Below are 24846 nucleotides of genomic sequence, written 5' to 3'. Positions count from 1 at the left end.
CAAAACAATCCGGAAAAAATATAAAGCCATGTAAAGAAAAAAACTGAAATTACCTGCTACGTTTAAATTTTGATAATGACTTTGATTTATGTAAACAGTTTTGTTTGTTCTATTGGTCAAATCAATATTATTTCGTTACTATTATTCTCACAGCTTAATTTCAGTCGAAACTAGTGTCAATTAAGATAAGATACAATGCAACTTTATTTATAACTTTAAAAGCTTGTGCCTGGTGCTTGCAAGTCTAAGGGGAGACAAATCGCACTCGCAAGCATGCAAATAAGTTTTGATTGACTTTCGACAAACAGTTCATTAACTTGACATGGCACGAATTTTTTAATCAACAGCATATACATTTATATACATCTATTTTAGTTTGAAGGGTATGAACACGACGGATTTTTTTTTAAGTTTGTGATCTTCTTAATAAACAGGCTTCACACACCAATGACGCATATCTTACCTTAAAGGGAAATAATTTATCTTTCCAATTACTGCTAAATAAACAAATCCGATTTCAAAGTAGTATTTAAACCTCTTGGCGAGCTTTCATTAAATATAACATAGGAGACAAACACCAAATTGCAGAAAAATGAAGCATTTATTCACCCATGTTCCCTTTTGATATTACGTTAAAATATTATTAACGAAAAAACCACCAATTTTTGTGACATTTCTTACTTGAAATTCACACAGTTGTGACATGTAATTGTGAAATATAAATGGTTACAATTGTTGCAGGGTTACCACCATCTATTTGGTTTATCTACATATGTGTCAGTTACAAATCAGCCGAAATGAAATGCACCTTTCTATGATTTCAGAATAAATACTAAGTTATTTTTTTTATAAAATACGTATATATTTTTATTTTGTTATACAAATTCTTTATTTCAAATAAGTATTAAAATCAGTCGATACTACGAATGTTTCAGTTTTGTAGCTGAGCATAAGGAGCTAGAAGAACAGTATAGATTAACAGTACAACTAAAAGAAAATCTAACAATCAGTACTTTTTCAACAATAAATGAAAATGCTTTAGTATGATAAGCGGCAGTTCTTAATAAAAAAGATCCGTTAATGCTTTGCAGGTATTGTTTTTCAATATTTCGCTGTTTTCTATTTTATTCGTGAAAGTGATTTTTTTCAAAGTACATCTTTTCCATATACCAATATCTAGCGGATGTCTCAATATAAAAAGAAATATGGAATTACATAGTATTAAAATAGTTGCCTTAAATTATAATTGATTAAAAATACACTATGAATGAAATATATGATCACTAATGATATAAGTTCCAAAGAAAATGAAAAAAAGTAATTTAAAGATGTTCCACCGCCGACGGAGCATAATTGATGTTTAATCGTGTATATATATGTCTAATTAACAAAAATAATTTGTTTTGGTTTTGTTGTCTGAGCAATCAGTAGCTTATTCCATATAGGGTACATTGTCATGGATTATCTTCGGGATGATATTGATTGGTTTAAATACTTTCATATTGAAATAAAATAAGAAGCTCTAACTTTTGATTAGTGGTAATGGTGTAATGCAAGTGACTTTTGCAACTGTAGAAAAAATACTAATTTACCTGGTCCTGTTTTCAATATATAAATAATTACCATTCATCGGCAGTGTAGCATCTTTAATTACTACGCATGTAATTAAAAAATTCTTGCTGACTGGAATCGTGCGAGAAAAAGATCTTAAAACAAAAGCTTTAAGTGGTCTTAGCCGACAGCTAAATTTTTTCTTTAAAAACATCATATTGCTAAAACATTGCTGGTATAAGTATCACAGTACTAGACTTCTATCAATAATCATATTGTGCTAAGACTAACTTATAGTATAAGCATGAGTTTCTCGTTTGATGAATTCCAAAGCCGAGTTTCGTCCAGTAACAATTTCTGAATTACAAACTTAGTTTTTGATTATCAAGTCCATGTTCGTTGCTTTTTTGTTTACAAGTTGTTTTCTTTGTTTTAAGTCAACATACTTTTGTAACAAATACATTATTAAATGCTTTTGTTTTGGTTGTTTGTATTTTTTCAAATTATTCAGATTGATATATTTCCTTCTTCAGGCTACAAATCAAATATTCGCATTTTACACTCAATGAAAACCTTATCTTAATTTCAAATAACAAATTATAATCCGTTTATTATAACGATAGTTTACTTCGATTGGATTTCACATTTATACAACCAGTAGTTTAGAATATTTGAAGATGCATTTAAAATTGTTAATCGTTGTTGACTTCAAACAACATCCGTTTCCGCTTTCGGTTCCCTAGTATCGCTATCCAATAGGAGGCATGTCTTTACTTGGAGCGCCATTGCGGTTTCCATGCGACACTGCGGAACCTAAAAAGGAACAAGTACATGAGAGTTGATCAATAAAATACTTGTTTACACATGAAATGTTCTTGAATACCTTGCAATGGTATCATACATTCACAGCCTCGATTATTCGCGATGATATACTGGTGACATATAATTCACATTGATCAGCATACCATCAGGTGTAAAACGGAATAGAAATGACTGTTGTTCTCGACAGGTTGAATCAATCCGGGTATTTGTTTATTGTGTCACCGTTTTCCGGTACTGACCACTGGTCGGTATTTTGTTATCCTGTACTCCAGCTTTTCTCTACTAATTAACATCACTTTCCTTTAAATTACTTTAGCTGCTGATATGACATTAAATCATTCAATTAATTATTCTATCTAAGCGGCCAAAACAAGTCTTCAACTGTTATGAATTCTAGTCAAACGAGGTTTAACCACGACCTGTATAATTTGAATAACTTGCCTTCCCGAGAAAGTGATGCATCAGACCTTGGCTTGTTTGTACTTGAGCTAGTTGATGCCCGATCAGAAATAGCCGGGCTTCTGCTTCCCGCTGCTCCGGGTTTCTCTGGAAGAGGACTAGCCGAGACGCCATGGATATCTATAAAGAAGATGAAAGGCTTTATTATAATATTTCTGTAAGCGGTTTTATAAGTATTAGTTTGTCCATTGTATTTGCGCCAACATTGTATATTATATTTACTTAGCAAATAATAAAGTGTGTGTTTACAGGTGAAATTCGGTTCCAAGCAAAATTGGTGTAATTCACTTCTGCTTATCATGTTTAATGTTTGATGTGTGAGTTTTGTGTGCTATGTTTGCCCTCACGTACAAGCGCAAACTGTATCACGTAACCTAGTGACAGTACACTTACGCTTTCATATCGAATCTATTAGCAGGCAGACATACGCAAGAGTTATTATTATTTTATATAACGTTAAATGTAACATAACTAAAAAAAACACGGATTGTTACACAGATTTATTTATTTAAACTTACAGGATTTCATTGCGTGTTTGTCATCGCTATACGAAGGCGTTGGTGTGATGGATGGACTAGGTTCGTCATATACAAGGCCCCTCTTCTTCTTTTTCATCACCACCAGGATGAGGACGATGATAAAAATCAGACACAGGATACCAACTACTGTCCCCACCACAATAATCACTATGTCGTGTTTATCTGTTTTTTCTGTGGAAAGTGAACAGATCAAATCAAGTATAGACAAAAACCAATTATGATAACTTTGATAGACTAAGACGCCTTTAACATATTGCCTACTTAAAACAGTCTATGTTTTGAAATGTTGATCATTGGTTTTATCACTTGCTGCAAAAAAATAACTACAATTGTGAGACATACAGTTAAGTCGTGAAAATTCGATAGCCATGGAAATGTCATTGAGCATGAAAACGCGCAATAAGGTTGCCGTGAAAACAAGTTGGTTTACAGTATTTACCCAAAGCTTCGACAAAGATTAGATTTCTATATTGAATTTTGAATCTATGCTACATACAAGGTGTTTCAGAACACATGTCCCGATTGTAATGTTTAACAAGCTTACAGCAAATGTTACAAGCAACACACGTCCCCTGCCGTCAATTACATTTTCCCAATCTAAGGCCAGTTATTATTGCTTAGTTATGCTAATATTGTATGAAGTTTTAACAAATTCTGTTATCAAGTTATCCTCCGGAAACGAACATTTGTGAAACAAACTATATTTTAGCAACAGTAACACTTTGACCCCAAATTCATACACAAACTATGTTATCCCTATTTTGCTTTTTGTATGAAGTTTGAAAATATTCCGTTGATGTGTTCTCAACTTATCATTCGGAAACTAAAATTTGTGAAACAATCTATTTTTAGTAACAGTGACCTTTGTGTGTAGTTGACCTTTTGATCCAAAATTAAATCATATGCTGTATTTTCTGCTATACTTTCATTGTGTGAAATTTGATCAAAATACGTTGCAGTTTTCTCAAGTTATTGTCTGGAAACTATTACTTTGTAAAAAAAATCTATTTTTAGAAACAGTGACCTTTCTAGTTGACATTTTGACCCCCAATGCAATCCAAAACTATGTTATCCCCTATGTAACCATTGTATGAAGTTTGAACAAATACTCCGCTGATGTGTTCTCAACTGATCATCCGGAAACTAAAATTTGTGAAACAATCTATTTTTAGTAACAGTGACCTTTGTAGTTGACTTTTTGATCCCAAATCCAATCCTAAGCTGTATTAAGAATACGTTGATGTTTTCTCAAATTATTGTCTGGAAACTAATATTTTGTGAAAAAATCTATTTTTAGTAACAGTGAATATTCCAGTTGACATTTTGACCCCAAATTCAATCCCAAGATGTTTGTTCTCATACGCTACCACTGTGTAAAATTTGATTAAAATTCGTTAATGTTTCTCAAGTTATTCTCTGGAAACTGGATCAACATCCTTTGAAGAAATTTTTTCTCAAGTTATCGTCTGAAAACGAGGCCTAATAAAACCCAAACCCAGAATGATCCTGAAAAAAATTGTAAACCATTTAAACATGGATATCCATACAATTTGAATGGTATGTGTATATTGTTACACATGCAGTTTAAATGCCACATTAAACAAACTAAAGTAATTTCAAAAGTTTTTGTAAATAACGTCATTTGTATGAATAACGTCATCTGGACATTGGTCAGTAATTTGCCTGAATGTTGCCTTTATTGGTCTCAAAAACTTTTGTTTGTTTCTGAGTTACATTTAGGTACATTTATCTGCTCTGAATTCACCTCTGATGCAGTTCCATCGTAAAATGATTATTTTACCGCAATAATGTACAATTTATGATCGAATGTACCTTGATGAAAACCATTTATCATTGTTTTAGGTAATGTCATTAATTACGTCATAATGTTTTATTATTATATCCTGGCTGTAAATGATTGTATTCCAGCAAATGGTGGTATCATTTGCGGTCTATAATGTCTTAATTCGTGAATTTATGATTTTTTTATGAAAAAGTAACGATAGTTTATATTCGGAACATTTTTTCTGAAACACCCTGTATTAATAAAGCGTTGGTATTGTTATGACATACCTGGTTCGGATTCAACGTATACTCTTGAACTGAATGATGTTGAATCTAAAGTGAGTGGGTTTCCGTTCGCATCAGTCAAAGTGAAGTTAGTGGCAAGTATTTCATTTTCCAATTGAGATACCAGATCGTCTATAGAAATGACTGAACTCTCTGTGGGGGCTGTGATAACGAACCTCACGACGAAAGAGGCTGAAATATTACAACAAAACAGTGTAACACAATGTCGCTAATTAATATATTCTGTATCCGAAACAGTATTGGCTAAGTCAGTCGATTATCGATATATTCAGTATAATTTTCTTAGAAAATTGATTGCAATTTAATTTTGCAATAACAAGAAATAATAACGTGTCGCTTGTACTTGTTAGAACAATAATGTACGGTGCTAAAATAATAATATCACCTGTTTGCACTGATATATGATTGTAACATTTACTCAAAGTCAAACTGAGGTTATACACCATTTGTAATGATTGTGCGTTATAAGTTTTCGTCTTGTGAACTTACGAGTAGATCTTTTTCGTCTTGCAGAGTTTACTGTTCAAAATAAACAATGAAAATATGGTTACACAAAAGCCTTTTAAAATTAAAATAACAGCATCTTAGTTTCAAAGACGTCTTGCTTAATGCGAGTACTAGTAATTATTCATGAAGTATCGAAATATATTTGAGTTATATTGAAGTATTACCAGAGCAATGGTTATTCGTGATATAATCATCTATCCACATCATCATATATCACATCTATGATGCTTCCCTGAGATTGCATTAAAACGAAACAAGGGTAAGATCACTTATGACTACGTGTTCAAATGTAGGTCAGACGTCTTCAAACGCTATCTAAATAATATATGTATATCATTACATGTATGATTCTATATTGGTATGTTTTGTCATGCTTTAATGCAAAAACATTTATTATAAGATACACGAAGGTTTTTTCATGTATATGCAACCCGTTTGAATATGCTGCAATTTTGAAATTTTATAATGATATGTATCAATTACATTTGTTTATTTCTCACTTTCAATAGTTATACTAATTATCTTTTGCACTTTGACTCCAGAATTTTCCTAACATTAGGCACATGTGTGTTCATGTAGACTATCCTATCATAGAATTATTCCGAAGGTCAAAAAGTTATTCCACTTCGTCCATATTGTAAAGCGACGAATATGATGTGTTCGTTATCATATAACTACTATGCTTAATATAAACTATTTTTCCTTTTGCATTCTAGATAAATAGACTCATGGAATATTACCTTGGATTACTTCAAAATTCTTTATCCGGCTAAGTGGTATTCCTAGATTGGTGGCTATTTGTTCCAACAACATGGCCTCAAACTCCGACTTGGAACTGTTTTGAATATGCGTGTTTAGATCTCCTTGGACTACAAATCTCACTTCTGCAAATTAATAGCAATTATTAATGTCTTTAACATTTGGTGACGATACAAATATGTTAATGAAATAAAATAAATATCACTATCAATGATAATTTATACTTTGGATTTAGTTTGATTTTATATGTTATTCTATTGACCTAAATTTATTCTCTCATACCTATGGTTGTACTATAAATATAGGCTTATCTCCCGCCGTTTACTCGTTGTCTGAACCTTTGTTACATGGCTACTCATGCAATACAACCACGTGACGTCACAACACTTAAGAAGGCTTTCTCTATAAAATGTACGCCGATTTCATAAATCATGATAGCGTTATTGTTAAGGGCATTAAAATGTGTGATTTACGTTCAATTTAAATTTGGAGAATTGATTTGCAATAGGATTGGAAAGCCGGACACGAGATTATCCAAGATATGACGTGATTTTCGATACAAAAAAACCCCACATGGCTCGGGCAGCACATTATAATGCTTATGCCTGCGTCAGTTTAAGTTTGATCCATGAACTTTGAAATCATTTTTTCTAATAAGAATTTGGATACAATATACGCTTTTGCACGAAAAGAACGATCCCTTTTCCTTAATTGTCTTGGGTTTTCGGGATATTTTACATCTGGAGACATACAATCATGTACAGTGTACATTTGTGTGCCAGCTACTAAAAATAATTTCTCTCAACTGTATGTGATATTTTCCATAGAATGGAATCAGTAAAATGGTATAATGAAAATAATCAAATAATTTATATATATATAATATTGGTAAACTCGCTATAAAATATCAACATCATATACAAATATTAGAGATCATGACACTGCCAAAAAAGTGTTTTAAAGCTTAAATAAATTGTTTGTATTATGTTAATTAACCTTCATATACATTGAAATTGTATTAACTGTGTTGTGTAAATATGACATAATATTTATGTAGAATAGATGACTTAAGATACTGAAGTATATGTATTTCTAATCCATTTATATCTTACATAGCATCACATTGAAAATAACATGTTTATTATTACTGAACTATAAAGCCAAGAGCTAAAAATAAATTTATTAAGAGTTTCTGAATAACACATAAAAAACTGAGGAGAAAAGGGATTTCTACATTTCGCTAGTCATTTCCTAATTCCTTGCTAGTTGTGCACGTACGAATTACTTCATAATTTATGTATAAGAAATAATGCTGTTTTGTTTGTTTGTTTGATTAATTAACGTCCTATTAACAGCTATGGTCATGTAAGGACGGCCTCCCATGCATGCGGTGTGTTGCGTGTATGTTGTGCGAGGTGCGTGTTTTGGGAGACTGCGGTATATTTATGTTGTGTCTTCTTGTATAGTGGAACTGTTGCCCTTTTTATAGTGCTATATCACTGAAGCATGCCGCCGAAGACACCAAGCAACACACTCCATCCGGTCACATTAGACTGACAACGGGCGAACCAGTCGTCCCACTCCCTGTATACTGAGCGCTAAGCAGGAGCAGAAATTACCACTTTTATAGACTTTGATGTGTCTCGGCCAGGGGACAGAACCCAGAGCCTTCCTGACAGGGGCGAACGCTCAACTCAAGGCCAAAAGTAAGGCGGTGCCAAGGGAGGCATTAGGAAAGATAAAGTCCGTTAGGAAGAAAAGAAAAGATAAGATCCTAAATTTAGTCGCCTGTTACGATCATGCAATAGGGGCAGCAGGTACAATTCTAACGCCCTACCTGCAGGCCCAAACAAATAATGCACCATATATATTTGCATCTACAGGTTTTTGTTGTATTTCCTTTACTATATTGTATATACAGTTATAATACTTTAGTGCATTTCAGGTTAATTTAGAAAAAAATCACAGCACAAACAATATACTTAAAGTGAATATTAAAGTTGAAAAATTATAGTAATTCTGTTATTATTTAAAAATTATTTTGCCTTTGCTCTCATCAAAGAAATTAATCTAGAAATTTCAAATGCCCTTGAAAACAAATACCCATTATAAATTTACTATTTGAAAAATCTATTACTTAATAATATTTTCAATATCACTGGAGTAAATTTCTTTCTGGTGTTTTCAGTGTATGAGTCTATTAACCTAGGCCTACCCCATGAATGGAACCTACTGGTATACATACATACAGTGGTGTAAAAATCAACAGATTGTTGAAAGTTACAAGCCCATATTTTGCTATCAAGTATACATCCCTGTACATTTACGTACATGTATACTAAATATTGCGGAAATAAGCTTAGCTGTATATGTATATATGTATGTTAAAGCACCATAACATTTTATATACAACTTTTCAAACTCCTGTGAGACAACATTCGTTATTTGTTTTGAAGAATAAATCTTAAAGCTAATTTAAAAAAGACATTGTCAGATCACAAAATATGGACAGATAAAAATGAATTTCTGAAGCTTATAACAAATCCTTCAACATTGATTAATGAAACAATAAAATAATGTTCATGACAGCAATATTTGAAAGAATGAATTTCAATATTGCAGCATTGAATCGCCAATGATAATATATTTAGTCTTAAAAGACACATGTATGTCTAATATCCATCATAATTGATACATTAAGTGATTTATTAAAATGAAATCATACTTTCAAAGATGTCTTTACCATAATTAGTCATATTTTTGTAGTAAAATTGTTTTCAACATCATTAAAACTTGATTAAGGACTTGATGGAAAAGTAAACAAAATGTAGCCAGTAAATGAAGAGAAAATTCTTGCTGTTACTTAGAAAATAAAGCAGTTAAACCAAGGTAGAGAATAAATTCATGGTTTCTGGTTCTTATGGCATTGCCATGGGGCCTGTCAAAGAGGACATTTTATCGAAACATGTAAATGACAGAAATATATGTATATATATAAACCTGAACACATGAAACTTCAGAAAAAAAGTGTATGAATAATAATGTATATCCGGTATATATGAGAGAGTACCAGGTATAAAATGTTCTGTGCTTAATTTTTTCGGGTTTTTTCTTTGTTTTTTCTGCTCTTATTGTTTTTTTCTCTTTCTTTCACTCATCTTGCAAGTTACTCTTTTCTTCTTTCTTTTTTATGTCTTTCGTTTTTGTATTTTCTCCCTTATTCTCGTCTTCTTAATCTGTGCAACTTGTTATTTATATTAGCATTATGTTATCTATGCTTAAATGTTATTTTCTCCCTGCTCTGGGTTGTTGTAAATATTATTATAGCAAATACATTTAACTTAGTATCTATGTCCGTTAGATACAATCTTAAGTTATTCACTATATATTATTTTGAAATGAAAGGTAATATGCAAAAATGCATAAGGATATGTGTACATTCAGTTTCCATATTATTAAAGAATTCTATATTTTTACCTTCTTTTATTTATAGGATATTTGAAATGTCTGCAAGATGGTAGTTACAACAACTGGGAATAGCAAAGTATGAATATATACATGAAAACCTACTTATATAAAGATTGAAACTATCATCAATCACATGTAATTTGCTTCACACACGAATGTAACCCATAGCAGCAGCCCCCAGTACATAGTATAATCACATGTTATTTGCTTCACACACGAATGTAAACCATAGCAGCAGCCCCCAGTACAAAGTACAATCACAAAAAATTACGTGTTTATATGGTAAGATATTAAAGTAAAAGTAATACATGTATCTGATAAAATTGAATTAAATGTGTAAATTGTAAGATATGGCACACAAATGATATATTACTATTGTCTACATCGGATTGAATATGCACAGTACAAATCATCGGGGCCCGATTGCGAAAATATTTATGAAAATACCCATTTTTTCATAAAACTTTTCGCAATCGAGCACCTGTGGTGCAGATGTGAGCAAGGCCAAAAAACCCGATATGGATGCGTTTATGAAATTATTTATTAATCACTTGTATGATGTCAAGCTGGTCTCTAAATAATATAGAGAATATCAAATGAAAATAATGTTTACCGCACTCTGATCGTCAAAATAATCGATGAAATCGAGCACATTTACATCGTTTTAATGTTGTGGCAATGAAACACGTGGGGTTGTTTCTATCCAGCGCGTGTATCGGAAGTGACTCCATTACGAGACTTTCCAGCCCTATGTGATTTTCTTCAAAAACATCAAAACGGGGGAAATCTTTAATAATAACATCGATGTACGATAGGAAAAATACCCTTTCATTTGTGGATCACAAAACGTTGCAAAACCCTCGTCAATCCTCGGGTATTACTACAGTTTGTGACCCTCGGGTAGAATATACCCCTCCTCTTCCAATTCACATTTGAAAATGATTGATAGTATAACTTATTAGACGAAATTAACTTCTTTTGAAATAATTCTGTTATCTTATCGATGCGATAGGCATTTTAATATTTTCAATAAAAAACACAATAACTTCTACTAATTAATGTGTTACTAAAATATATGTCAAAATAAAGGACATTAAATTTAGGTTACTTATTTGCAATAAATGTTTAGTTATTATTTTACATTTGATTTTAAAATATATTAATTCCAAATCATGTTATCGTGTTTATATTGAGACATAACACTATTTAAATGTTCCAGGCCGTCTGGAGAGAACACAATTATACAACGAAAGAAACCAATCTGTGCTTAAACTGCTATATTGATTTTTAGAAAGTAAATTATCATTTAAAACAATCAAATTTTATCTATATTTATAATTGTCATAAAAGACTTTTCCAAGGATGAACAGCAAATACCTTGGCGAACATACCAGTAAACAGTAAAGATTTAGTTTACCTTTAGATTGCGTTGAAACAGGTGGTGCAGTTGTTGTTGTTGTTGTTGGAACAGTTGAGCTACTCGTAGGGGTGGCATCGTCATTCCCCGAAGTAGAATTGTAACTACCAGAAGTGGCACTTTCACTCCCTGAAGTAGAGCTTTCACTTCCCGAGGTGGCACTTTCACTCCCTGAAGTAGAGCTTTCACTTCCCGAGGTGGCACTTTCACTCCCTGAAGTAGAGCTTTCACTTCCCGAGGTGACACTTTCACTCCTTGAAGTAGAGCTTACGCTTCCCGAGGTGGCACGTTCGCTTCTTGAAGTCGAGCTTTCACTTTCTGAGGTGGCACTTTCACTCCCTGAAGTAGAGCTTTCACTTCCTGAGGTGGCACTTTCACTCCCTGAAGTAGAGCTTTCACTTCCCGAGGTGGCACTTTCACTTTCTGAAGTAGAGCTTTCACTTCTCGAGGTAGCACTCTCGCTTCCTGAAGTAGAGCTTTCACTTCCCGAGGTGACACTTTCACTCCCTGAAGTAGAGCTTTCACTTCCCGAGGTGGCACGTTCGCTTCTTGAAGTAGAGCTTTCACTTTCTGAGGTAGAACTTTTACTCACTGAAGTAGAGCTTTCACTTCCCGAGGTGGCACTGTCACTCCCCGAAGTAAAGCTTACACTTTCCGAGGTAGCACTCTCGCTCCCGCTTCCCGAGGATGCAGTTTCACTCCTTGAGGTAGAGCTTTCACTTCCGGAGGTGGAACTTTCACTCCCTGAAGTAGAGCGTTCTATTCCTACGGTGGTACTTACACTTCCGTAAGTAGATGTTTCGTTTTCTGTGGTGACACTATCCGCAGTGGTTGTACTTTCTTCAAGATGATTCATTGTAATACTTGAGTAGGAAAACAAATATAATGTGGTGAATATACTTGAATAATGTATTTAGTTTAAAACAAATGTGTCAATATATCTTATTACTTATTATCCATATAATGAATAAAATAAACATTTTCATGATTAACTTTACGTTCATTTATTACTAAAAACCAATGTAGTAATTCTTGGCCAGTTCGGTTACAAATAAGAAGTCATACCTAGGATACATGTTCTACGTTTTGTTGCGGTATGTTCATTATTTTTTCCCTTCTTCGTTCTCGAGCGGCTAGCTTTTATGCGAGGATATTTGAAAGCAAGACAAATTTTTGTTTTTGTTTATCAACCTGTATAAACACAATAACTGCAACAGCCTTGACAGTTAGTAGCTTACTCTCAACGCTCGCTTAACTAACCATGCAAAAATACCAAAAAAAATGTTTCAGTTGTCTTACTGACCAAAAAGGACTTCCGTCAATACGAAGTTTTTTTATCCAATACGGTTCACGTGATTTGTTCCACAGCATGCAGAATCTTTTCTAATTTGACACCCGAGCTTATATTGGTGTACGGAAAGCTGAGATGACTTGACAAAACATAGTTATCCCACGCACAAAAACAAACATTTGTTATCAGATACTAACTCTGTGATCCCTATAGTTTAAGATACTAACCCTGTATTCCCTATAATATAAGATATTAACCCTGTGTTCTCTATAGTACTATAGTATAAGATATTGACCCTGTGTTCTCTATAGTATGATAAACTAACACTGTGTTCTCTATAGTATAAAATACTAACCCTGTGTTCTCTATAGTATAGGATACTAACCCTGCGTTCTCTATAGTATGGGTCCGCGGTGGCCGAGTGGTTAAGATGTACCGACATATTACCACATGCCCTCCACCTCTGGGTCGCGAGTTCGAATCCCATGTGGGGCAGTTGCCAGGTACTGACCGCTGGTCGGTGGTTTTTCTCCGGGTACTCCGGCTTTCCTCCACCAACAAACCTGGCACGTCCTTAAATGACCCTGGCTGTTAATAGGACGTAAAACTAATCAAACCAAACTCTATAGTATAAGATACTAACCCTGTGTTCTCTATAGTACTATAGTATAAGATACTAACCCTGTGTTCTCTATAGTATAATATACTAACCCCGTGTTCTCTATAGTATAAGATACTAACCCTGTGTTCTCTATAGTATACGATACTAACCCTGTGTTCTCTATAGTATAAGATACTAACCCAGTGGTCTCTATAGTATAAGATACTAACCCTGTGTTATATATAGTATAAGATACTAACCCTTTGTTCTCTATAGTATAAAATACTAACCATGTGTTATCTATAGTATAAGATACTAACCCTGTGTTCTATATAGTATAAGATCCTAACCCTGTGTTTTGTATAGTATAAAATACTAACCCTGTGTTATCTGTAGTATAAGATACTAACCCTGTGTTTTGTATAGTATAAAATAGTAACCCTGTGTTATCTATAGTATAAGATACTAACCCTGTGTTTTTTATAGAATAATATACTTACCCTGTGTTCTATATATTATAATAAACTAACCCTGTGTTCTCTATAGTATAAGATAATAACCCTGTGGTCTCTATAGTATAAGATACTAACCCTGTGGTTTCTATAGTATAAGAAACTAACCCTGTTTTCTATTTAGCATAAGATACTAAACCTTTGTTCTCTATAGTGTAAGATACTAACCCGGTGTTCTCTATAGTGTAAGACACTACTCCTGTGTTCTCTATAGTGTAATATACTAACCCTGTGTTCTCTATAGTATAATATACTAACACTGTGTTCTCTATAGTATAAGATACTAACCCTGTGGTCTCTATAGTATAAGATTCTAACCCTGTGGTCTCTATAGTGTAAGATACTAACCCCGTATTCTCTATAGTATAAGATACTAACACTGTGTTCTCTATGATATAAGATACTAACCCTGTGTTCTCTATAGTATAAGATACTAACCCTGTGTTCTCTATAGTATAAGATACTAACCCTGTGTTATCTATAGTATAAAATACTAACCCTGTGTTCTCTATAGTATAGGATACTAACCCTGCGTTCTCTATAGTACTATAGTATAAGATACTAACCCTGTGTTCTCTATAGTATAATAAACTAACCCTGTGTTCTCTATAGTATAAGATACTAACCCTGTGTTCTCTATAGTGTAAGATACTAACCCTGTGTTCTCTATAGTATAAGATACTAACCCTGTGTTCTCTATAGTATAAGATACTAACCCTGTGTTATCTATAGTATAAGATACTAATCCTATGTTATCTGTAGTATAAGATACTTACCCTGTGTTATCTATAGTATAAGATATTAACCCTGTGTTCTATGTAGTATAAGATACTAACCATGTGTTCTATGTAGTATAAGATATTAAACCTGTGGTTTCTATAGTATACGATACTTACTCTGCGTTCTCTATAGTATAAGATACTAACCCTGTGTTCTCTAGAGTATCATATACTTACCCTGTATTCTTAATATTATAAGATACTAACCATGTGTTCTCTATAGCATAAGATACTAACCTTGTGGCCTCTAAAGTATAAGATATTAACCTTGTGGCCTCTAAAGTATAAGATACTAACCCTGCTATGTTTATATTGTAAGATATTAATCATGTTTTTTTCTCTATTGTAAGATATCAACCCTGTGCTCTCTATATTATAAGATACCAAACCTTTATATTCCATTTAGAGATATACTACTAATATATTCCATATATTGTAAGATAAAACCCCTGTATTTTCTTTATTGTAAGACACCAACTATGCATTTTCTATGTTGTAAGATACTAACGCTGTATTCTCTATATTGTGAAATACCAACCCAGTTTAAGATACTTGCCAAGATACTATTCCTGTATTATATATATTATAAGATACTAACCCTGTATTTTCTATATTGTGGGCCTTGTATAAGATACTAACATTGTATTGTCTATATTGTGTATTCCCTTTTTATCAATCTCTATTTAATGTTGTTTAAAACCTTTTGTATCATTGTTTTAACTTCAACATTCATTAAGCGGCCCCTAGACAGGTTAAGGATGTGTGCATAAGCATCAAGTTACCAATTAGATGATTATCAAGCTCTGCAATCTGTTTCGGAACATCTGCGCTGAGAAGATGATTAAACATCCGAAACTGCATATACGGATGATGCAGTAATTTGTTATTTGTGTCAATTGGATGGACATCGTTCTTACCTGACATATCCAAACTGGGAACACAAACATAATACGTAAGGGACACTCTCGATCAGATATGCTCCGTTCAGCATACAAGGATCCGGAGACCAAGTTCTATTCGTCCACATGTTGCACTAAATAAAGAAAACAGTGTCTTACATATTTGATATTAAAATAAATAAATGTCTTTTTTTAATCCCTATCCTTTTGAGTATTACACCGATATTATAGTGGAAATACTGGTAATATAAAGTTCATTTCGAGTTACAATAGTTATACGTTGTTGTATATGTTTGATTGTCTCATTACATCTATTTAGGAACAAAAGCCACTGAAAAGATATACACATATATTGGAGACTCCTTTTTTGTCTTTGTTGACGGCAGATATATCTCCGGTTAATAGACATTTTCCCTTTGTTAACTATTCTAAGCGTATTCTTTCAAGCAACTTTACCTGGTCTTTGGTAATTCAGACATTCAAAGCCGGAAGTGCATTTTGATTTATTAGTATTTGAATTAAGATATTATTTAAACTTCACCCCCTCCCCAGGGGGAAACGTGAGACCCCAGGGTCATATAATTCACAGTTGTTGAAAAGGACCTTAGGACCTCTCCATCTATGAAGAGTATTTGATTCTACAATTTCCAGAATTTCAGAAGAAGATTTTCTAAACCTATTTGACACCTTTTGAGCCCGCCCCTAAGGCCCCTGGGGGTCAGTCATGGACAATTTGTTAAAAGGATCCAATGGTCATCTTATACTGATAAGTGTGGCAACATTTAACTCAATTCCTATTAAAAATGACCAAATAATGCTCAAATATGCGTTTTCCCAATATAAATTATAGTAAATTTAACCCCCTCCCTAGGGGGAAACGAGAGACCCTAGGGCCATAATATTCACAATTTGTGTAAAGAACATCAAAACTTTTCTTTCTATGATGAGTCATTGATTCTACCTCATCTGAACGGAGAAGAAGTGTTTTAGAAATTTTAGTCGATTTTGCCCCTTTTGGCCCCACCCACAGTCCCCTGGGGGATGTGGATCATATAATTCACAACTTTGATTGGCCTTATGCCTTAGAAGGTTTGTGCTCAATTTCATTGAAATCGCTTCAGCAGTTTTGGAGAATAAGTCAAACTCGTAAATTGTTTACAGATATATGACGCATGACGCACGACGGACGACGACGGACAAAAGGCAATGAGAATAGGTCACTTGAGACTTCGTTAACATGTTGGGGTTGGCAATGTCTCTAATATGTGTTTCTGCTAAAACACACTCTATTGGATGCGCAGTCAAAACAAAATGTCTACATGGTGACAGAGACAGGTGATATAGGTAATGTTGCTATCTCTACTAATCAATGTACGGGAAATTTTGAAACAAACTGTCTTGCATGCTATCTATAAACATATTATTAGGGGTTTAGGATATCAATGTTCTGTTCAAAAATGCAGTACCCATGATACCTAGATGTAAATGGCATACTATGCACCCATTTTATATGGTTTTTATATACACTCCAATACTATTGTTAGCAAACAACTATCTAAACGAAACTAAAATCGATTACTCTAATATGATCACACTGATTAGCAATCAAATCAATACATATAAACATGACCTGAAAAGCTAAACAAATAAAACAAACAAACAAACAAACAAACAAAAAACAAAACACGGAAATCATAAACATTCTGACAATAAATGAATTATCACCCTGCTAATAATGCAAATCAAAGGCGAAAGAAATAATTGGATATCTATCTTTGTTAGTAAACTGTGGTCTTCCGACACAAGATATTAGCATTGGTTTAAAACTTTTCAAAACAAATATAATTTTAGACCAATTACAAGATCATTTTGAAAGATTGTTATATCTAGTAATAAAGGTTTTAGTCGCCTCAGCTGAGTGATCTCCTGTTATTACTGGTTGCACTTCCCGTTAATGTTGAGACATAGACGGGATGTAATAGTGTATAGTATAGCTCCTTTTAACATTATACATAACCATTTTATAAAATGCACAACAGTAGTGCTAAGCTGGTATTACCTCAAACGCATACATCGTCAGTTCAGTGGAGTTTACATACAGCGGGATTAAGAAATTCACGCCATTTTCGGAAGATGGTGGGTTAACCTCGGTAAATTCAACGGGATTGTATGCTTTCGCAAAATATATGTCGCTGACATGATCCGAGCTGTCATATATAAGTTGATCTATGGTATCCATTCCACCAAACAAAAAGTCTTTGTACATTACGCCGGTTACAAAGCATGCAGAATTACATGTCAGAGAATCGGTGCAGTTCCATTCCGACAAGTAATGTGCAATAGGACTGTAATTTATCTGAAAAAAACAAAGTGCAGATGATTAGCCTGGCGGTTTGGTGACACAATTGTGCTATTATGGTTAAAAACATGAAACTTGGCATATATGTCAAGAAACATGTTCTAAGTGATTTCTGATAAGGAGCCACTTAAAAAAATTACTTGACAAGTATGGTGGCCATTTTTCAGAATGTTCGCTACAAAAACTAAAAATATCAATTTCCTTTTTATATATGAACCTTCTTATTTTCATTTTCACTAAAAATACCAAACAATGGTAGAATAACGTATTAGTTTAAACCGAAAATATGTTATCAAGTAACAATTTGCATAATTGCCACCAAAACAACAAAATGCTGAGTCAGCAAAACGCAATATAGGACCAATTTACATTTCAATTTATGAATTGATAAAGACCGATTGTATAATATATTCACAAGAATTATATCTTTAATTTTGATTGGAATATTCATCAAATATCATTGACCGATATGGATCATGTCCGAGTTTAAACAAAGGGTGGACTAAGACACTCAGTTAGGGTCATCAACCTCACCAAAGAAACTCCTGGTTTCAATTTTCGACGGAAATATATCAGATATTATTTCATATGCATGACGGTAGTAAGGATTTTTAGCAGATTTTTCATAGAAATTTACGGGAATCATTGTGGTATATGAAGGGTAAAAGGCGACAGCAGATCACCAAGTAAGTATCCAAATACAATAATTTAAGCATTTAATGCCAGTCTGTCTGTTAAAACTAAGCTGACTTCACAAGTTGCATGTTCCACATTTTAAAAAAAATGTATAGTTGGAATCTGATTGTAGTAATGAGGCTTAATTCAACTTAATTCGACTTCACGAACAAAAACTAACGGTCGTAAAAGGGTTTGCGTTTGGGTTTGTTATTGGGGTAAGGATTTTAAGCAGTCCTGTCACAGAAATACGAATCCTTGTGGAATTTGAAGGGTGAAAGGCGACCGCAGAATACCAACCACGCTTCCAAATACTACAATGCAAACATTTTCTGTCAGTCTATGTGTTAAATGTTGATATATATCTCTCTTCACTTACTCTGGAGTCCACTCGCAGGTTTCACATTCAACAAGACCTAATTCGATTTAACATTATGTCGACATGATGATACTTCAGTTCGTCCACAGTTTCACACATTACAGTTAACACCCTTACTCTGGCATGAAACCGGTACCGTCGTCCATAGCGGCTTCAAACTATCTCAATGACCATCCCCATTTGTCAGGGCTCAGTAAATCCATGGTCGCTTTGATTGCATTTTCTCAACAACGTACTCCCTGATATGTTGCACTTTTCGTGTGCTGCTCAAAAGCACCTGTATTTGGCGGGATCGTGTCCAGTGTTCTGCCTTTCTTTATGAAAATTTCAAGTATTGCCTCACCTATGGTTTTAGCATAAGTTTTAGCATACATGAGCAGTGCAAAATTCTCTAATGTACTAAAAACCTCACTTGGTAACTCTTGTCTCCGTTATAATGTAATTAGAAATATTTGATTTGCTTCTCAGTATATCTTCCATGTATCCCAAGCTGTGTTCGTGCCTTGTGTACTAAAGGCTGATACAGCGTCACATCAGATGTAGGCATAGAATAATGGAAAGGTTAATGATTTATCAGGGTCACTAGCGGAATTTGGTAATAACTGCTACTGCTAAGGCAACAGCATCTATGTCCACTTTTTTAATGGGAATTTTTCATACCCTTCGTTAACAACGTCTGTCATATGGAGGATCATCCTCGCGTTGCCTTCCATATGATTGCAGGGCGAGAGCAATTCTTGTACAGATAAGACTGGACTGGAAAAACATATTCTGCGTAGTTTTGAAAAGTTATGACACAAATTTATCTGAGAATGTTTACTATAACTGCTCCGTCAAATCATCTGTTTCTATAGGTTCCACATACGTCTCGAGGTAGTAAGATCAGATTTCAAACCTTACTTAAGTTGAGAGAGTGATGGTGGGCAGGCGTGGTTCTCAGCTAGGTTTGACCGGCAAGCGATATAAAGTCTTAAGAAAAGTGATTATTTCTTCAATCAGGATACATATGTATTTGCAAATTTGTTGAAGATGTCTCTCTTGCGGATGGTTGACTGAATTTAGCCAGTTTGGCTTACTGGCTCTGCATTTGCGTTTGATGTGTCCACGAGGTGATCTTTAGTGAAGGCCTAAAATGTTGGTTGCCTTTAAATTTCCATTGTCATTATTCTGAATTCTGAAATGTGTTACTATTAGCGAGTCGGCTATGTCCCTGTGTCGAGTCTTACAAGATCACGACCTATGAACGAGTTTTATGATGACTTTTTTTGTTATTTGTGTTTATTTATGTTTGTTGTGGTTCTTAATGGATGTTCCGAATTCCGTTGTGATTATGACTAATTCTGGTCCTGCAACAATCAAAAGCCTCAAAGATTAGGGATTTGGTACAAATTCAATACCACCTCGTTCACTCTTGATTATAGCATTGGTTTGCTAATGAGTCTGGTCAATTGCAATGGACGAAAATGACCGTTTTGTGCACTGCGAAGTTTCCTTTATTATTTCTGGATGCATTTTCACAGTACAGCCATATTAATAATATGTGCAGGTAACCATATCGCACAGTTTGTGTGATCTAGACTAAAAAACGATGTAGCCAGTTTCGTGAAACATAATATTAAAGAAATCGTGGTTATTTCAGATGTTGTGTACCCATGAATTTAAAATGGCGCATATGTTTCTAAGTATACATATATATAATAATGACCACCTTCGTTATTTTTAAGATAATGCTCGTTATGCGTGATAAAAACGATTCCAAATAAAAACTTAATAAAAAAATCGATAAATGACTATGGTATTTTTTAAGTTTTGGCGGAAATTCAATATGGCGTCGATTTTGACTATGGCACAACCGGAAATGCGTCCAATATTCGAAAAAATTCTTGCTTATTGTGGAATGGTACTGGGACCATGTCGAAAACAATAAACCACTAAAGAATTGAAAAATAGGTTATGTTGAATGTTGGACACTGAGTTTGGGAAATGCAATTAATTTGACCTTTTTGGTGGTATTTTGAATTCTGGTTGGATTGAAATTTAATCATTTGGGATTTATCGTATCACACGCATCATTTCCTGCATTTTGGAACCTCTTTTGCAGCATTTAACTGAAATTTGACAATCCTAACTGTTATATCGATTTTTCTATTTTAGCGAAAATTCTTAAATGGCGCCTTAAGCTAAAAATAGACATTATTTCATGTAGCTCCTAATCTTAATTTACCTATAATATATTTATCTAGAAGCATACCAAGTGTCATGCTTGTAACCAAAATAGCACATTTCATATGTATTTGTAAAAAAATCCGCTGAGCTAGATTTATAAACAAATAATGGGTAAAACACAACATCGATATCGCAGACTACCAATACATTATTATGCGTATATGGAAAACAAAACAAAGGTAAAACGGAAAGATGGTATTAAGGTTAAATAATTGTATAACTCTAATGGATATAAACACCGAAATGGCGAAAACTAAAGGAATAAGACTTTTTATATTTTCAATCTTAAAAAGGTCGGTCTTATTGTTATGAAGTAAATATGATAATGCCGCTTTCTTATTTTTCTTTAAATCAATAAAATCAAATACTCTTCAAGTTAACATGTAAAAATACAATAAAAATAATGTTACCAACCTGTGCGCTGTGATGAGTAAACTCTGGACAATCAGTGCATGTCATATTGTGAGTAGTTATATTGAACTCCCGACTGTCAGCTTCAAGTTCATTGACCATCAGAAGCACATCATTTGTATTAAGATAGATTGGGTCATTACCAGGGAAAATGGCCTCGTTGGCACATGTCCTAGCTGAGATTGTTTCGAGTGTATCTACGAAATCATCACTGTCCTCTCTTGATAAAGTCTCTGCAGTATCATTACTGTATACTGTCACTAGGCCATCTAACAATGTTTGAGCCTAAAAAGAAGGTATCACCTGTATATATATTTGACTAAAGTGTGAATGTCTATGACACAGAAGTAAAAGCGGGTTATATGATTAATGTAATATACTGTATTTATATGAAGTAAACTTTGTAGGTTAAGTTCTTGACGATTTGATTTGACATATTTCTTCCTGAAGACCAAATGTATTCTTTTGAAAGTTAAAATTGCATTCTAAGACATATAAGGACAAAACAGTATTTGCAATACGTCCCTAAATTAGATAAATAATATTACAAATGCAAATATTGATTTTCATTTAAAACAAATTATGATAACAAAACAAATCTATTACGTACATTTTCTTTAGCCTGCAAAATATAAAAGCTTTTCATTAAAACTATTTCGGGAATGCCCCTCTTGTATTATGATATTTTAAATAGAAAGCATACTTCATCTACAAAACTACACTTACATCCGCCACGGAGAGCGCTTCGATTACATTGTTATCCTCGGTAGATCTTTTTCGTCTCCTAGAATCTATAAAGAAATTCCGACGTTGCAGTGTATTTTTTAATAGAGGACCGAACGCATATTTTCAGATCTAGAAATTCCATCTATATTAGTTATCTGGCGGCCGCCACTAAATTATCTAGCAGCCGACAAATAATTATTTGGCGGCGGCCGGAATAATAAAGTGGCGGCCGCTAGATAACTATAAACCAGAATTTTAAGTGGCAGCCGAGATATAATTATTTGGCGGTTGACAGATAAATTAAGTGGCGACCGCCATATAGTTATTTGGTGGTTGAACAATAAATTAATTGGCGGCCGCCATATAATTATTTGGCGGTTGACAGATAAATGAAGTGGCGGCCGTCATATAATTATTTGGCGGCCGCCAGATAGTAAATAAAACATTTCGGTTATCCTGAAAAGTGTTTTCCTACGTGAGCTTTATACGCTTCCGTATAAATGAACCTAACGATAAGTAATTGCAATATCGATGTATATGATCATATAACAATAATCAAGAATTATATAATATCACATTTCACCTTCAAAATGTATATGTTGTGAAAGAAACTAAAAGCTATCTTACATGTTTTGTATCAATCGATTAGTTTAAGTACTCGTGAGTTTAATATACATACTCTCTCCGGTCTGCTGACTCTTATTTTTAACCATAAGGCGCAATGACCTCTTCACCATTTTCTTCGTTGTTTGTTCTAGTTTCATGACCTTTATAGCAGGAATAAGTCTCGCTTTTATTTCCTCCATAAATTCCTCGAAAGCCTCTCTACAACAAGCATAAACATATGATTTTTTTTCTATTTTGCATATAAACTATTTATTAACAACAACGATTTGTTGGATGTTCAACAACAAGACACGCAGATACAATAATGATAGATTGTATAAACGAAAATAGAGCAGATTTGTTTAAATGTGGCGTGTTACCGTTTTACATTTGTTTCTCAGCTAGCTTTGACATATGAATAATAATAATGATTATAATAAAACCAAGAGACACAAGGGCCTTAATGGTCATCTGACTATTGGCAAAATACAACACCTTAAAGAAGGTGGTGAAAAACAAGGCAATACTCTTTAATAGAAGAAGTCCAGTTTTGGATATATTTTATGAATTTGACCTTGAAGCTCAATATTCTTTATATACGTGGTAGCCTGTCAGGTAAACATGCCAAAAGTCAAATATCAGGTCTCTAGGTCTCGTATTTATTCACGATAAATCATTTAAAGATTACCTTGAATGTAGGTCAAAGTCATTCATTTAAACAAACTCGGTAGCCCTTCATCGAAACAGGATGCAGGCCAAATATCAGTACCCTGGGTCTTTTGGTTTGTGAGAAGATATCGTTGAAATGAAAAGTTTTCCCACGGATGATGTCGCACGGAGCACGGCGCACGACGACGGACGATGCATGATGACAATATATCATCCTGACCTAAGAAAACATGTCTATACTGATTGTCATTACTGTTGTTGGGGGATTTCTCGGTTGTAAATTGGGTTTTAATCAAAATTGATGGTTGTCTATTGTGAAAAATCAATTGTAAATGCGTTAAACCATCAAAAACACTACCTTATTAATACTACTAACAGTTTTAACCTATTGTACTCTGCTCATTGAAACAGCCAAAAGAGAACTAATTTATTTCAGATTTCTGTATCTGAATATTCCATAATCAGGTATGTAATGCTATCATCTTATAATATATCTTATAAAATATGATAATATATTATCTTATGTACAAAGTTTGACTGTGGATAAGAAGAAACGAAAAAGAAAATTCCAGGTCCAGTTATATGATAAATGATCCATGTGAAAAAGATTAACAAATTCAACGACCATAACATTTTGCACATTAAGACGCAAGAACGCGTTTCGTAAGCAAACTTACTTACTTGGACATTTTTTCATTTAATCTTACAAATTGCAATTACTGCCATCATGATGTACAAGCTAATAAACGGCCTATAATCATACCTCTCTATGATATTACATCATATTAGTCCAGGAAATCTAAGCAAAAAATAGGCTCAACCTCAAACAAATTGCAACAGAATTTTTTTCACTGCTATGCATTTCTCTAAGGTCCTTAGAACAACATATCAAAAGTATAGAAAGGTGCAAGTGGTGGAAGTATATATAATTTGCATAAATCCAATATGGCCGCCAACTGTGCTTAAAAATCAATCATATTATATTCATTGGTATTTTATTTGATGTCTAGCAATTTTATTGCAGTCCAATTGAATTAAATACATCAATAACTAATGAAATCTTTATTTCAGCTAACTAAGGTAATCTGTTTGGTTTCTTA

General features: G+C 33.6%; 1 protein-coding gene across 1 annotated transcript in view; it reads right to left on the bottom strand.

Moving 5' to 3' along the window:
- Positions 1 to 582: 582 nt before the first annotated feature.
- Positions 583 to 24846, bottom strand: part of LOC138315848 (uncharacterized) — a 78470-nt gene continuing 54206 nt past the window's right edge. Inside the window, exons 32-43 of the mRNA XM_069257149.1 lie at positions 23151 to 23296; positions 22472 to 22536; positions 21749 to 22030; positions 17755 to 18051; positions 15714 to 15829; positions 11614 to 12476; positions 6710 to 6853; positions 5952 to 5981; positions 5445 to 5633; positions 3351 to 3542; positions 2815 to 2952; positions 583 to 2364 (exon numbers count right to left, since the gene is read on the bottom strand). Coding sequence (XP_069113250.1) covers positions 2300 to 2364; positions 2815 to 2952; positions 3351 to 3542; positions 5445 to 5633; positions 5952 to 5981; positions 6710 to 6853; positions 11614 to 12476; positions 15714 to 15829; positions 17755 to 18051; positions 21749 to 22030; positions 22472 to 22536; positions 23151 to 23296 — 2527 coding nt within the window. The 3' untranslated portion in view covers positions 583 to 2299. The remainder of the gene's footprint in view (positions 2365 to 2814; positions 2953 to 3350; positions 3543 to 5444; positions 5634 to 5951; positions 5982 to 6709; positions 6854 to 11613; positions 12477 to 15713; positions 15830 to 17754; positions 18052 to 21748; positions 22031 to 22471; positions 22537 to 23150; positions 23297 to 24846) is intronic.

The sequence above is a fragment of the Argopecten irradians genome, chromosome 2 (genome assembly GCF_041381155.1).
Source record: "Argopecten irradians isolate NY chromosome 2, Ai_NY, whole genome shotgun sequence".
In the NCBI taxonomy this organism is placed as follows: Eukaryota; Metazoa; Mollusca; class Bivalvia; order Pectinida; family Pectinidae; genus Argopecten; species Argopecten irradians.
Note: the sequence above shows the minus strand (reverse complement) of the source record. Positions and strands in the feature narration are given on the sequence as shown.